The sequence below is a fragment of the Mya arenaria genome, chromosome 5, assembly GCF_026914265.1.
Source record: "Mya arenaria isolate MELC-2E11 chromosome 5, ASM2691426v1".
In the NCBI taxonomy this organism is placed as follows: Eukaryota; Metazoa; Mollusca; class Bivalvia; order Myida; family Myidae; genus Mya; species Mya arenaria.
The window spans coordinates 66289190-66304505 of NC_069126.1; the positions used below are offsets into that span (position 1 = coordinate 66289190).

General features: G+C 33.8%; 1 protein-coding gene across 2 annotated transcripts; it reads left to right on the forward strand.

Moving 5' to 3' along the window:
• Positions 1 to 705: 705 nt before the first annotated feature.
• Positions 706 to 13709, forward strand: LOC128235364 (ribosomal RNA processing protein 1 homolog A-like). 2 transcript variants are annotated; one of them, XM_052950174.1, is made up of 11 exons: positions 706 to 833; positions 3806 to 3888; positions 4425 to 4568; positions 5042 to 5236; positions 6007 to 6071; positions 6698 to 6824; positions 7778 to 7875; positions 8044 to 8201; positions 8830 to 8936; positions 10500 to 11301; positions 11593 to 13709. In XM_052950174.1, exons 1-11 carry the CDS (start codon positions 707 to 709, stop codon positions 11877 to 11879), a joined length of 2193 nt encoding a protein of 730 aa, XP_052806134.1. In that variant the 5' UTR covers position 706; the 3' UTR covers positions 11880 to 13709. The 2 variants fall into 2 exon arrangements, with proteins under 2 accessions (XP_052806134.1, XP_052806135.1); XM_052950175.1 differs by having other exon boundaries at positions 10500 to 11289.
• The last annotated feature ends 1607 nt before the right edge of the window (positions 13710 to 15316 follow it).

Here is a 15316-nt window from a genome sequence, read left to right on the forward strand (position 1 = left end):
CCTTAATTCATTTAAGTCCACGACTCATATAGAAGGCCAATCTGGGTGCAGCTATGGAACCCATGAAATTTAGAACAAAACTTCAACATTGGGCAGGGACATCTCTTGCCATTCACAGATCTCAATTCCAATGATCATCCATGGTGTGCTTGTGGCACTCCTCAAAGTTGTCTGCTTCATTTTTTTGAATGCCTTGAGTCCAAAGTTGAAGCATTATAATTCAACAAAATTGGCTGTACTATGAGCCTATGCAGATGTACTTGTCAAGCTTGTCTGATTTTTGAAAGAAAAGGAAATGTCATACAAAACTAGTCTTGGTTTTGGAATGCCTTGGCTATAATTCTAAAACATTAAAAATTGTGTGCATATGTTGCCAGATAGGAGACGAGCATGCGCATCAAGGCCCAAAACACTGGCATTAATACATATTTTGAGTATGCTCTTTTAAATGAAAATTACACAAAAGACAAGCATTAGGGGTTGCTCTGCAATTACTCTGACCTAGTGTTACCCTTGAAAAGTTTGTGTCCTAATCATTCGCTATTTATTATATTTACGTAATAAATTTATTTATTTTTCAAATATTTAGAACACAAAAGATTCCCCCTTTTCATTTGATTTTATAAATTTAGTGTAATGTAACCGTTTATTTCGAGTGATTAGTACAGTGAAAAATTACTTTCATCACCGGACATGTGGGGCAAAGATGGCGAATATTATGCCAGTTGAAGTTAAATTTGCGCAAAATCTCGCAGGAAATGAAAAGAAAACTCGTTTCAAGGCAGTTAAAAAGTTAAAAAAATATCTGCGTGCAAAATCATCATCGAAGAAAGGTATGTTATTTGATAAGAATTGAAAATGTCAATGAAGCAACATATTTTCGCGGTATTTAAACATTTTCATGAGTTCTTAATCTCTATATCTGTTAATGTACGCAACTGGTCGGTTCTTTTTATATGGGTAGTTGTTCTTTATTTGTTGATAAACGACAAGCTTTACAAGGGACAACCGGGAAGTGTTCATGATCTTAATAACGGATAAGCAACACAAACTTTGACAAAATGTGAATACTAAGCCGAAGTAGTCTAAAATAATAGACGTGTTATACGGGATTCTTCCAATCCCTAACGTCTAAACGGGAATGTGCTAAAAACGGGGGTGTTTTAAAAATATTGAAATTGTTTTAAGTGAAGTATTTTATGGTTGAAATTGATCATAAAGAGTTATATTCATATTTTACTATGTAAGTGAAATGTTATTTTGCACTAAACAAGCATTTAATGCATTAAAACAAGTTGTTTACCTTTCCAATAAAACGAAAGTTGACTGACACAGACAACAATTATATGAAGGGGAACAACTCGATACAATCGTAATAGCTCGGCCTCCTCCGTCAAAGCTTCGAGATAGACCTCGTTTTACAATCGTAACAACTCGGCCATGGCCGAAATGTTCCGAGCGATTTAAAACTGTGCCCTAAAGCCTTGCAGGTGCCCTTCATGTATATATCGTTATGTTTTGACAGAATGAAATGAAAAAAAGCCGTCAAACTCATAATTATAAGTTGGGTATTTATTTTTTTGTGTATAGAACTAATATGAAATAACATTATCTGGTAATATTTCTTGTTTTTATGATATTTTATAGACGCTATATGCTTTAACCCGGAATCCTGATCGGAACAACTACCCACTTTTGATACTAAACAATTTGTACGTGAAGGATTTGCCATATCAAAAATCTAAAAAAAATCCGTCAACGTACAATTATTTGGACTATAAGCCGAAGATGCATTTCGCTTCAGTCATGTCAGAGTAATCCATGTCTAATAGTGTGAAAACATTGATATCTACGCTGTTACCATAAATGTTTTCACCTGATCACAATTCCAAGTTTGGCGATAAATATTAGATCAAACTAGGACAAAAGTCTAAAATAATAGACATGTTAAACGGGATTCTTCCAATCCCTAACGTCTAAACGGGAATGTGCAAAAAACGGGGGTGTTTTAAAAATATTGAAATTGATTTAAGTGAAGTATTTTATGGTTGAAATTGATCATAAAGAGTTATACTCATATTTCACCATGTAAGTGAAATGTTATTTTGCACTAAACAAGCATTTAATGCATTAAAACAAGTTGTTTACCTTTCCAATAAAACGAAAGTTGACTGACACAGACAACAATTATGCGAAGGGGAACAACTCGATACAATCGTAATAGCTCGGCCTCCTCCGAGAAAGCTTCGAGATAGACCTCGATATACAATCTTAACAACTCGGCCATGGCCAAAATGTTCCGAGTGATTTAAAACTGTGCCCTGAAGCCTTGCAGGTGCCCTTTATGTATATACCGTTACGTTTTGACAGAATGAAATGAAGAAAAGCCGTCAAACTCATAATTATAAGTTGGATATTTATTTTTTTGTGTACGGAACTAATATAAAATAACATTATCTGGTAATGTTTCTTGTTTTTATGATATTTTATAGACGCTATATGCTTTAACCCGGAATCCTGATCGGAACAACTACCCACTTTTGATACTAAATAATTTGTACGTGAAGGATTTGCCATATCAAATATCTAAAAAAAATCTGTCAACGTACAATTATATGGACTAACTAGGACAAATGTGTGAAATTGGAGAATATCTCAACAATGTTCAAGTCATGTAGGCCAAGTTACTTCAGAGTTATTGACCTTCAATTGCTTAAATTACATACACAATTATGATACCAAAATGCATATCATGTGACAGCTGACCACCACAGTAACTTGGTATTTGGACTGCATTTTTTGGCCAGTCAAGCTACCTGATTCAAGAAATTGGTCCCTAGGGTGATCTCTTGGACTGAGGATCATAAAAATGTGTTTTAGTACTCTATGATACACATTATAAATAAATAATCCACTTTTAATCATATTTTTTTACATTAAATATTTTAAAATTTCATACAATCTTTATCATTCACAACAGCAGGTTAGAAGGTTAGCAGATTTCGGATCGATAATTATGTATGGAAACAAGCTCAGATCTACGAATTTTTTGATAAAACAACTGTATAAGTCACATGCATTTTTTCATGATTCTCAGTCCAAGAGGTCTTAAAAATAGCACCATATTTGTTGTGAAATTGATCAGTCAATTTACTGATCATATGTAAAACTAGCACTTGATTGGACCTGATAACAAAGGCCCAGGCCAATCTAGACTATGTGCAAATTTCAAATTTGAAAGTTTTATACAATTATGCTTCAAAGATAAAACATAAGTATACATATACCATTAATATATGTTTTCATGATCAATCTACTTTTAGCAAGGGTTTGTTTATGAAGTAAAGTCTCTTATCACACCTTTTTGTAAATTTGGACTTAAATAGTTTGTAAAGAAAAAATGTCTAAAATTATGAATATAAATTTTGGTTGTATTTCAATCAGGAATGCCCGTTTAATAACAAGGGTTTGAAGAATTTTAAGAGCCTATGATTTGATTAAAATTGATCGTATCTACTGGTTTGAGAAAAATATGTGAATTTTGAGTTTTAATTTTTGTGAAAAAAATTAATATTTGGGGATTTTGTATTACCAATTTTCAACCAAAAGAAAAAAACACTGATGTAGGTGAGGCTAGAATATATTTTGGCATGATTGTTTCTTTGACGTTTTTTGGTTTTTATTATATTATGTATTTTTTATATATTGTTAGCTTTTCTGATTTTTCATCACTTTGAATTCATATATGTATTTTTATTTTTTTTCGAGATAGCATATTATTATCATTTGTTTTTCTCTTCTGTAGATGGCTTCACAAAAGATGATCTTCTCAAGATATGGAAAGGGCTTCACTATTGCATGTGGATGCAAGACAAACCAGTTGTCCAGGTTTGGAAAACACTTTTAGTAAAATTTCAATTGTATTTCCAGTCATTTGTTTTACATTTTAGGAATCAAAAAGCAATTGACTTAAAATGAAAACCTGATTATGTGATTGCTGGTACCAAGGTCTGATAGAATCATTTAATAGCAATTGTTGGAAGAATACCTTAAACCATAAAGCTTATCACTACAAAAAAAAATATGAATACATCTTACACAATATTTAACACTGGTTTTATGTCTCTTACACAATATTTAACACTGGTTTCATGTCTTTCCATTGTTGACTATCATAGTCTTCAAGTAAATGCTATTTGTAACTCATCTATGAATATATAAACATAATTATTGACCATATTTCCCATCTGATGATTGAATATAATTTTGGAGTTTTCTAATCCTTGTCTGTTGGTACAAAAGCTCTTCAAAGCATATGCTGCTTGTTTTAATCATTGAGAAGTGAAATACATCTAACTTTACATTTACCTTTATTAAGATACCTTTCCTTCGGATAAGTTTGCTATGTTCTCAATGACTTTCAGGAGGAGCTCAGTACAACTCTCACCAAACTGGTTCATGAGCTCGCCAGCGTGGAGGCAAAGATGCTGTTTATCAAAGTATTCTTCCTCACAGAGGCACGAGAATGGAACAGTATTGATGTCTGGAGACTGGACAAGTTCATGATGGTAAAAAGGCATTTGCTTGGCTATTTTTATGAACATATGAAATAGGTTTGTTTGCTTTAATATGGAATTGCCATTGGGGTAAAAACTGCATGAATGTTTAACTCAGCTTTTAATTCTAATATTGCATAATAAGGTAGTGTGGTGTTTTTTTCTATTTTGACTCCTTTTTTAATGCTGAAACTTGTCTTTTTTCCTTCTTTTTCTTTTAAATTTTCATAAAAAATGGTCCTGTAGACTGTTTTTGTATGGAAGAATTTGTAAAAAATTAAGCAAACAAACTTCAATGTATATCACATTCTTTTAGCTTTTTTGTCTATTTTTAAAATCATTCTTGTACATTTCGAGGCAAATTTTGAAGTCACAATTTTAGTCAACAGCAAAATTCAAATGTTCCTAATCAAAAATGGCACTGTCATACTCAGGGAAGAAAAACATTGAGTGATACTACTATACATGAGTTTTTGGTGTTTCAGATGGTGAGAAATATGCTAGAAGAATCACTGATCGTTGTGCGTAAACTGAACTGGGGTCCCTCAGCTTTAGACATGCTGGTCGAGATATATGCTGACTTTATAATGAACCCAAATGCTGACATGATTCCGGATGGTCTGAAGATACACTTCTCTGACATATTCCTCGAAGAAGTGGAGAAAACTGGAGGGGAACAGGTATGGTGTTGTTTTTTTCAGTTACTTTTGTTTAACTTCTCCATGAATTATTTTGTTAAAGTTTAAATCAAATGCTGTTATGATTAATGAAAATTTAAATGAGTGTTAACTGTTTGCTGTGAGGTCATATACTAAGGCCTAAAAAAAAAATGTTTGGTTAGAGTTACATCCTTTTCATGTAGGTCAATTAAGGTTTTAAACTACATAGGCCTAAAAATAAAATACATTTGGTTCGGGTTACCCGACCCTACTTACGGAATAGGCACCGACCCTAACGTTTTTATAGTCAATTTGAAAAAAAAAATGAAAAACTAAAAAAAAAAAAAAATATTTTTTTTGCTTTTCAATATGTAGTTTAAAACCTTAATTGCTTATATAGAAGATAACTTTAACACCATTCTCCAATGATGAAAATGACATTCTTATATAAAGCCTAATAAAAAAAATTAATAAAAAAAAAAAAAAGCCTACCTACCCTACCTATTTTTGAAAAGGATGTAACCCTAACCAAACAATATTTTTTAGGCCATATTGAAAAGCAAAAATAAAAAAAGAATTTTTTTTTTTTTTTTTAGTTTTTCATTATTATTTTTTTCAAATTGATCATAAAAACGTTAGGGTCGGCGCCTATTCCGTAAGTAGGGTCGGGTAACCCGAACCAAATGTTGTTTTTTTTTTAGGCCTAAGGCTTTTAACTTTAGGCATTGATTAATTGAAATGTTAATTTCTTGTTGTCAAACAACGTTAGAAATGCTCATTTTTTTTTCCAGCTGAATGGAAAACAGCTTCTTAAACTGCTGCAGCCGTTTATTACATATTTACAGTTTGCAAAGAAGTAAGTGTTTGCTTTAGTCACAGTCTGTGCATGAGCATTTTACATTTTTTACTTCCTCTGTCAAGTTGAAAGCACTGGACCAATTAAGCAGCTTGAAAACACCTGTTAACAACAGTGTTTTGATTTTTTTCCTCTATATACTCTGTACGCTAAGTCTTAAAAAATAACAATGACCATAATATAAATACACATTGTGTGTTCATATATGATCAGTTTCTGTTATATTTACATGTATTTATGTCTTTTCCCCTCTCCCCTTATGGGAAAAAACATTTTTTTTGCCATGTTTGTCACAGTGACCTTCAGGTGAAAAACGATTTGTTGGTCACCAGTCCGTACGTCAGTTTGTTTCTGCTGAATAACTAAAGAACCTTTGGAACCAGGTACTTCATACTTGGTATGCAGGTTTGTCAAGAATCATAGATGACCCTTATGTTGGTTTGTCTCCAGTCAAAAAGTACAAATTCATGTCCATCATTCATTATTTCTCACCTTCGACCACACATTTTGGGGACAAGCCCTTTTTAAAAAAAAAAGCAATCTTTAGTACTTGTAAGCAAGTAATGATTATTTTCATGTATTAGTAATATTTGTCAATTTCATTACACTTTGGTGTGTTATTTCAGCGTAGCAATTCAGAGGCGTGTGATATCTCGAGTATTCGAGCCCATTCTGGAGAGGGCTGCAGAAGTTGTGAGACAAAGGGAGACAAGTGGGCAGGAGGAGAGTGATGTCCCTTTCATGGCTTTACAGGTAGGTAGAACTTGCATACCTGTACTTCATTTATTTAACAGTATCATGCAGGTGAAAGTGGACATTGGACTATGTGTCCTCTCACCCAAGATGTCGTGGGCTCAATCACCACCAGGGGTGTTGTTATTGCTTATCAAAATTGACATCAGAGTTAAGTTTGATTATGTATTGGTTTATGGCATGGTTGAATGTCTGTCTGTCACTAATTTGTTTCATGTGTATCTCCAGAAGTACATTAGCCAGATTGGTGAAACATGACATGAATGTTAAGCAGCATGTGAAGTTTGGGTTGGTTCAATGTGTGGCTGCACAGTTTTTGAAGAGTTATGGCCCTTGACTTTGTTAAAAACAGCCTATTGAGCATGTAATCGAGTGTCATGTGTATCTCCACAAGTACTTGAGCTACAGCCATGAAAGTTTACCAAAAAAAATTTTTTGTAACTTTGGATTTGTTTGTGGTGAAGCCCAGATACACAAGCATTATGGCCTTTTGTAAAAAATATTGTTAAGAGGTGTGAAATTTGTGTTGTACATATGATATTGATAAAATAAATTAATTCTTTATTCTGCCAAAATCATTTGAATTATTTATGCTTATAAATGAGAGGCAGATACGATAATAGCATACATCTGGGGTCAAAAGGTACATAGTAATATGTTTATGCAGTAGTTTTGCAAACAAACGGATAATATGAGAGACATAAAAATGTTTGTTTTCATGCCAAAATCAAACCTCTAGTTCAAATTCAATAAGCTAAAAAAGCTATCAACATTTATAAGAATCAAGCTTAATAAAATTAGTTCCTTCAGACTAAACTACAATGTAGCTGTATTAAACGATGTGTTGCTGTTCACTGATGAATCCTGCCAAAGTATTATTTTCTTTGACATATGAATATGAACTTTGAAATGCTGTATACTTACAGTAAAACGCTGTACTTCTGTACTTTCAGTTTGACAATAAGTTGCTGGCTGACCACATGTTTGCTGTAAGCCAGGATAGCTCCGTCCTCGCTAGAAACAGGCCTCTGCTGTATAACCTTGTCAAAAGGTATGCAATATCACATTGACTGCAGTAAATACTGTAAAACACAATAAATACATGAAAGCTTATGATGCAGGTGACTTAGTTGTATTGTTTTTGAGTACTTGCTGAAAAAAATATCTAATTCACTTCAGTAAGAATTTTCTTAATCTTAATAAAACAAATATTTTATAGGTTACAAGACATTGAGCAAGGGGCGTTACCACGACAAAAGCATATTGTGATCACTCCCGGAGTAACGAACAATGACATGCAGAAAGCTGTAAGCACGCTGATAGACATTGAAACCAATAAGAAACGAAAACGCAGTAAGAAGAAAAAGAAGTCAAAGGGTAAATTATGATAGTTTTGGTAGACTTTTGATTTGAAAGTTCTTTATTCTTTAATCAGAAATGAGACTATATTTGTAGTTAATTCATGTGAGGTTAGCAAAATGTACTTATATTTATTGAAGTCATAGAGGCATCAATGAGAGTGGTTTAGGTGTCAGAATTCCACTGAAAGGGTAGTGGTTTAAAGGCCAAAAAGGGCTTATTCTTTTGGCCTCTCCAAGATGATTGTACTTATTTAAACCCAAGAAACAGGCCTTAGTGTGAGTCTGCTTATGGCTTCCTTTTCAATCGAGCTCAAGTAAACTATTGGAAAATAAAGAAAATATGCACAGGAAGAATTTGGCAGCCTTTATGATCATGAATTTAAAGGTTATCTGTTTTTTGGGGAAAAAAACAAGCTTAGGTTTTGTCATTGCCCTGTTTATAATATCAATGGTGTTTTCATCTGCATGCAAAATCTTGTATTTTGGCCACAAAGTTGTGAAAAAGATACTTAAATGGAAAAAAAAACTTGGTTTACATGTTGCTAGGGATGCAAGTATACAAGGCCCGTAACAGATGAGCATTGGCTTTTGCTGTGCAGTGTTTTTGTTATTGCAGTACGACTGTAAATCTGTATATCTTTCAGAGGAGAGTGAGAATAATGATCCCAACAACAATGCGGTAGACGAGTCTGATGAAGTCCCTGGACCCAGCTCAAGTAGCGAGAAAACAGGCAAACGGAAACACTCACTGGTAAACCTGCGTTTCAAAGAAATGGGCTCTCAATCTTAAATCAATTAATGATATTCTATTAGTACTGACTATAGGAAAGAAACAATTTGTACCAAATTTAAAAAAAATAGGTATTTAAAGACTGATTGATAGTTTGATGCGAAACTTTAATGCTAAACACTGCTTTTTTTCATTAACAATAAAAGAATCAATATTAAGACAGGAGAGAAATACCAGTACATGTATTTACCCCATATTCCACTATTCTTTAAAAATACACATAACATGTTAGATAATGGCATTCACTTTTACTGCCATAAATTGTTCAAGTCAATCAGTCAAAGTTCTCCTAGGTGTTGAATTGTTAGAAGTATAGTGAAATAATTGTTTTTAATGTCCTTTGTATTTTATAACATGGAGTGAAACTCAAAATTCTAAGATGATCTTGTTAATTACAAAATAATTGACTTAAGTGCTTGAGTTGAACCTTTATTCTCATCTCCATACCTGTAATTATACTCCTTCTCCTTGAATTTTTGATAGAGGTGTTAATTTGTTAGCAAAGCTTAATTAAAAATTATTAAATTTTAGTACATAAATACCAAATATTTCTTGATTAGAAATAACAAATCTGAAGATTTTTGAAGTAGAAAACATCAAGTAGATTTGCGTTGGAGATAAAAAATGGAGTTTAAACAATTTATGAGACCTCAGTACACCTGGACATATCCTGTGCTGAAACTGATACTGGTAGATACTTGTGTAACTTGCTACATACTATTTCTTTAGTTGTATGATATTTTCTGTATTCTATATGAATTGGTAAAAAATTATAGAGAAACTAGTTTTATAAACATTATACGTTTGGTAGAAATAATTGCCCATTCAAAATCTCAAAAAGTATATTTTTCTTCAAAATCAAAATCTTTAAAAAAAATGTAAAACACTCTTAACAACTCAATTTAAGTCTCTTTATCTCTTCAAAACAGAACTTTAAAGCTGGCTTTGCCTTTGCTCCTTTGTAGTTAAATTTACTGTATGGTTAATTCACAATTTTAAGGGCCCTGGCCCTCTTAAAAAAAGGTGGAAGAGAAATAACACTAGTTATAATTCCAAAAACCACACAAAACAATTTTAGAAAAAATGCTGAAAAACTACAGCAGCCAATTGTATTACATTTAAATGAGTTAGCCATGATGGCTAGCTTGCACATAAAAGCAATTCCATGTTGATAGTAATTATTTGAAATGTTTTGATTGCTCGATCAGTTTTGGTAACCTTAAACCAAACCTAGAATGTCAACATCTTCTATACTTTTTTATATGATCAGGCTTTGCAGTCATTTCGTCGTTCCGGAAAAAAAATGATACTTTTTTAAGCTTTTCAAGAATTCCTAAAAATGTGTAAGAAAGCCGAATAAAGCCCTACAGTACCTGTTCTTTTTATTTTAAATCCCAAATGTTCATAATCATAAATTACACCAGAATGCTCAATTTTAGACTACAATTAGTAAAATGTGTCTTTGCCAAGAACTACAAACACCTGTATTATTTTAGGATAAAATACTTGTATTTATTTTGGCAGGTGAATTCAAAAGAAGAACCTCTGACAAAGATAAAGAAAAAAGATGCGGACAGTGAAAGTAAAGGGAAAAAATTTCTCAAAGATGTTTTTAAAACTAAGATGAAAAAAGACGGTAAAGCTAAGGCAGATAAATCAGACGCAGCAAAAGACAGTGAAAAGTCAATTGAAAAACCTGACATGGGTGGTGCTTCAACTAAAATAAAGTTGAAGGACTGGGATGTATTTACACAAAAGACTGATGAAAATCAGGTCCTAGAAACAAAAGACTCTGCCAAGAAAGCTAAGAAAAGGAAGTCGGAAGCTGAAATGCTTGGAAGCACCACAGGGACGGTTATAAGTGCCATGATTCCAACCTCAATGACTGTCAGTAGGACGGAAACTGTGACAAGGTCTAAGCTGAGACATGGTGATAAGTCAGTAGAATCGAATGCAACTCCTGTGACAGGCAATGACAGTTCTAACAAAGCAGTACCTGAAATCGTTGTTAGCACAGCGACACCAACAACTCCCAGTGTACAAACACCGAACAGTTCCAAATGGGAAGCACCAGAAGAAGGAGAAGTCGAGATCTTTGTGCCCAATAAAAAGTTCAAGAAAAGCTCACAGAAAAGCCCTGCGGCAGATTTTGCTGTGTTTGATAGCTCTAAGCCCCCAGCAGCATTCGTTAGAAAAGCGTATAGTAAGGTCAACAAGCCGCAAACTCCAACCAGTATTGTTAATACTCCAGGGTCAGCTAAAACACGGTCTAACAAGAGAGTCAGCTTCGATATGAAGAAAAATAAAGCGCAAGGTAGGAGCTTACGTGAGTGATTGTTTCCTTAGTACAGCACAAGCTGGTCACATAAACATTATTTATGTATAAGTTTGTGACAGTTATGGAAATACATTAAATGCTAGCTTTTGAAAACCTTTTTTACAATTCGTTATTAAAATGTGTCTTACTTCTATGAAAGTATTAAAGTATGATCCAAGATTGTTTTGTGCAATATTTTGATTGTAATATTTCTGTACTGTTTTTAAATATTTATTACAGCAAACATGGATAATATATTATATACATCTTAATTTACATTGTTCTTTTGTTCTATTTTAGGTTTTAAGGAAAGCCTAAACAGCCCCTTAACCCCTTTTGTCCCAACGAAGAAACCAGATCAGGGTATTCTCAAATCCCCCAACTCTGTCGGGACTCCCATACCTCCAGGGGGCAGAAAGGACACGCCCCCTTCTCCAAGGACCCAACAGATCATCCACAAAGTCAAGACCAAGAGGCAACAAGGTCAAGGAACGCCAGTTGCCCATGTGACTACACCGGTATTGGCTATTGGTCAAAGGCCTACACCAATGAAAAGACGTCCTAAAGCAGCTGATTTCTTTTTGTGATGAATGCACATGTAGTGGAAATATGTCTGTAAAATATTGTATAAATGAGCATTTGTTAATGATTGTGGAGGGTAACATGTTCCAATATTAGTTTGAATTGGGCAGGCTCACCATTGTAAATTGAAATGTTGATGCTGCTGACTATTACATTACTGTGTAAAGTATATCTTATGTTTTCATTTGATTGATTGAGTTCTGAAATGCATGAACTATATTTTTATTGGAAAAACCTGACTTCAATTGAAAAATGTTAGTGATGGATTTTGGGTTATAGACTGATAAATTGGTTCTTAATGTACAATTTATAGTCAAACTACAGGATTAATTTTAATATCAGAAGTTTTTGTTTTGACGTATATTTTATAAATCTTTTTTCGCTTGGTTTATGGATTTAAAATACATGTATACAAAACAGTTATGTAATGGTATGAAAGAAAACAGATTAATAACGTAATGTTGTTTTATGAAATGTATGTAAGGGGTCATTGTTCATTCGCTTCTAAAGGCTTGATAAGGATAAATGGTACAATTACCTGTGATAAAGCTTTACCTAAGTAATATCTTTTCACTAATCTTCTCTAGGCCCTGAGGTTTAGTCCACACTGTAAGGTGTTATATGTTGACTCAATTTTGTGTCCCGTTAATTTTGGCTTCAGCAGGGTAGGCTGAACCTTGCGAACAATCACTGAAGTATTCGGCATCCAATCATGAAGAAACGCGGAGACAAAATCTGTTGGTATTATGTCTCAATCAGGTTAAATCGTGCAATGGACACCTCTGACAGTATCTCCATAGTTAGGCACCTTACAAATTGAAAACTATCTTGGTTTGAAAGTCACTCTGTATTGATTACCTAATTATAATGAAACTTGGCAACAGGGTTTGTGGCCACAATGTCCATGTTTAGTTTGAGCCTCAGGTGAATTGACCCAGAAACACCAGAGTGTCTCTTTTATATTAAATTCTAGTTGGTTGATTTCTTTGGTGCCGACAAAAACTAAGTATTAATTATCCAATCATGATTAAACTTGGTGACAGTGTTTATGGGACATGATGTCTTGTTTGATGTGAATGTGAGACAATTTCTGTTGTTAACCTAAGTTGTGACCCTTTCAGATTTAAAAAAAAAATAGGTTTATGTCTTGTGCAGACAAGAACTTATTTGAACATGTAATAATTTTGTACATTAAGTGCTTAGCAAATTGATTAGAATATCTTAACATAATGCATGGTTTGAAAGTACATACTTTTTCCTATGGGTTGTGCAGTGTTATTTTTTCACATACATGTATATCGAGTGCCTTATTCCCTTCTTCTACTTTTGTTATTCTTCAAAATGGAGATCTATTTTGAGGGATATTACAGCGATAATAAAAATAAGAAATTATTTAAACTGTTTCTGAGCGTATTCTTTGCTTTGACTATTACATTTTGAACTTGACCTGCTTCCTGTTTAGTTTTAGGCTCTTAGCCGTTAGTTCAAAAATCAATGCTATGGGAAAATCACGTTGTTGTTTTTTTTCGTCTTTTTTTCTTCAATTTTGTGTATAAATTTAATGCTTGCTCAAATACAATTAGCAAAAGTATACATAGAAAAAAACGGGGGGAAAAAGGAAATATCACATAAAGATAATTTTGATTCATGATAATTCTTGATAATTTGCTGTTCGCTTGTTTCTTATCTCACCACACTAATCTGTATAAACATGGATGACTTAGTGCTGGACACGTGAATGAAATAATATAACAATGTACATGAATGAACTTACAAGTTCAGCATTCAAGCTTGGTTTGTACAGTATCTATGATGAAAATAAAAGTTTTATGGAATGTGTCTTTTTTTTTACATGTATATTGAATTAATTGATTTGGAAACAAAAAATGTGAGAGTTGTTTCTCTACTACATAATAGCCTTTACAAAAGCTATGACCTGGATCAAATTAGCGCTTGCCACAAGACTACATAATCCTAGCCACAGGGAACAAGGTGGCTCTCTCTTCCAACATAGCAGCATTTAATAGTAGTTGGATGTATAATACAAACAGCTTCAGCAGTGCACTCAGTTGCATAATATACACAATGCTAGTTGTCATTCTAACATACAATTGACCAATAATGGAAATTACCGGTATATTTCAATAATTGATAATTCAGTGGAATACTTTGACCACCTGACAAGCTCCAACAAGTGGTCATGCAGAGCAAGGTTCCCAATCCCGTTCTGTTTAGTAATCTTGTGAGAGAAGAGACGGACGTCAAATTCATTCCAGAATCAATGCTAAGAAAAAGTTTGAATCTTCGGTCTTGAAAGTGTTTCTTTTACTGGAATGCCAATATCAGGGGCCATGATTACAAACAGTCCAGGTCAAGATTCCAACTCGGAAAGGCAAATTGATTTTTTTAAAAGAATTGCTTCTGTTCCATACTAAAGTAAATTCGCATAATTGTACAATTTTGATTAGTAATTTCATCTACAGATAAAGTTGCAATGAAATGAAGACTTTTGGTTTTGTCACTTGAGTCTGACTTACTGATTGTGATCATGACCCCTGTTATTTTATCAGTTGAAAAAAGGGCATAACTCCCCTTTTTTTTAAAAGGGTGCATTAAAAAAAATGAATGTGAATATTTAAATCCTTGCAAAACTTCGGCTAGCGGTCGGTAGGCAAGTTTGTGGAGCAATCTAGTCCAACAGATGTAGAGCTACCACTCGGTTATTTGGGACACATTACCACTGATGAGAGGTGTCGGGCATACTGGTATTTTTAGTGACCTATGGCCATTTTGTAAAATGCCTTGAATATGATTTTTTCAGGAGTAATAACCAAGGGAAACAACAACTGTTAAATTGAATGCCAACATAAAATACAAGTTGTTTCCCTTCAATTAAATTACCTAAAATAAATTTGACGGCTTAAGGAGCACAGAGCAGATCAAGTTGTATGATTTTTAAGCTAAAAACATATCAGCAGAACATGACTGAAGAAGGCATACTGAATACATTACAGGCCAATTCAGAGACCTGTTGAATTTCAGCAAGGGCTTATAATCAAAACTGTTGATCCCGGCGGTGGTGCGTCAGCTTATTTATACTCGCACTCGGGCCTTGCCCATTTGGCGAGTGTTCCGTTAAGATTGTTAGTCATTTTAGGTTTTTGGAGCAAAGTGCACAGACGGAAAATAACCCTGGTTAGAGCTACCCTGGTTCTTTAATGTGCACCAGTGTATAGAACTGTAGCACGGGACTCCCATTTAACGTCCCTCCTGGAAGACGATTTGGATTAGTATTTTTAGTGATGCGACGGGGAATCCAACCTGTGACCCTTGGCCTTGGATTGATAGTCAAGTGTGTTACCACTAGACCACAGATCTGCCACACTGTTAATCCCGATGAACATGACACATTTATTGTTCCCCTACTTGGGCCAAAGGGCCA

What these genes read in the sequence shown, in the direction of transcription:
- LOC128235364 (XM_052950174.1), top strand. Translation starts at nt 707, where the DNA reads ATGGCGAATATTATGCCAGTTGAAGTTAAATTTGCGCAAAATCTCGCA. An exon ending in AGAAAACTGGAGGGGAACAG is followed by an intron (nt 5,237 to 6,006) that starts GTATGGTGTTGT and finishes TTTTTTTTCCAG; the next exon opens with CTGAATGGAAAACAGCTTCT. An exon ending in CTGTATAACCTTGTCAAAAG is followed by an intron (nt 7,876 to 8,043) that starts GTATGCAATATC and finishes AATATTTTATAG; the next exon opens with GTTACAAGACATTGAGCAAG.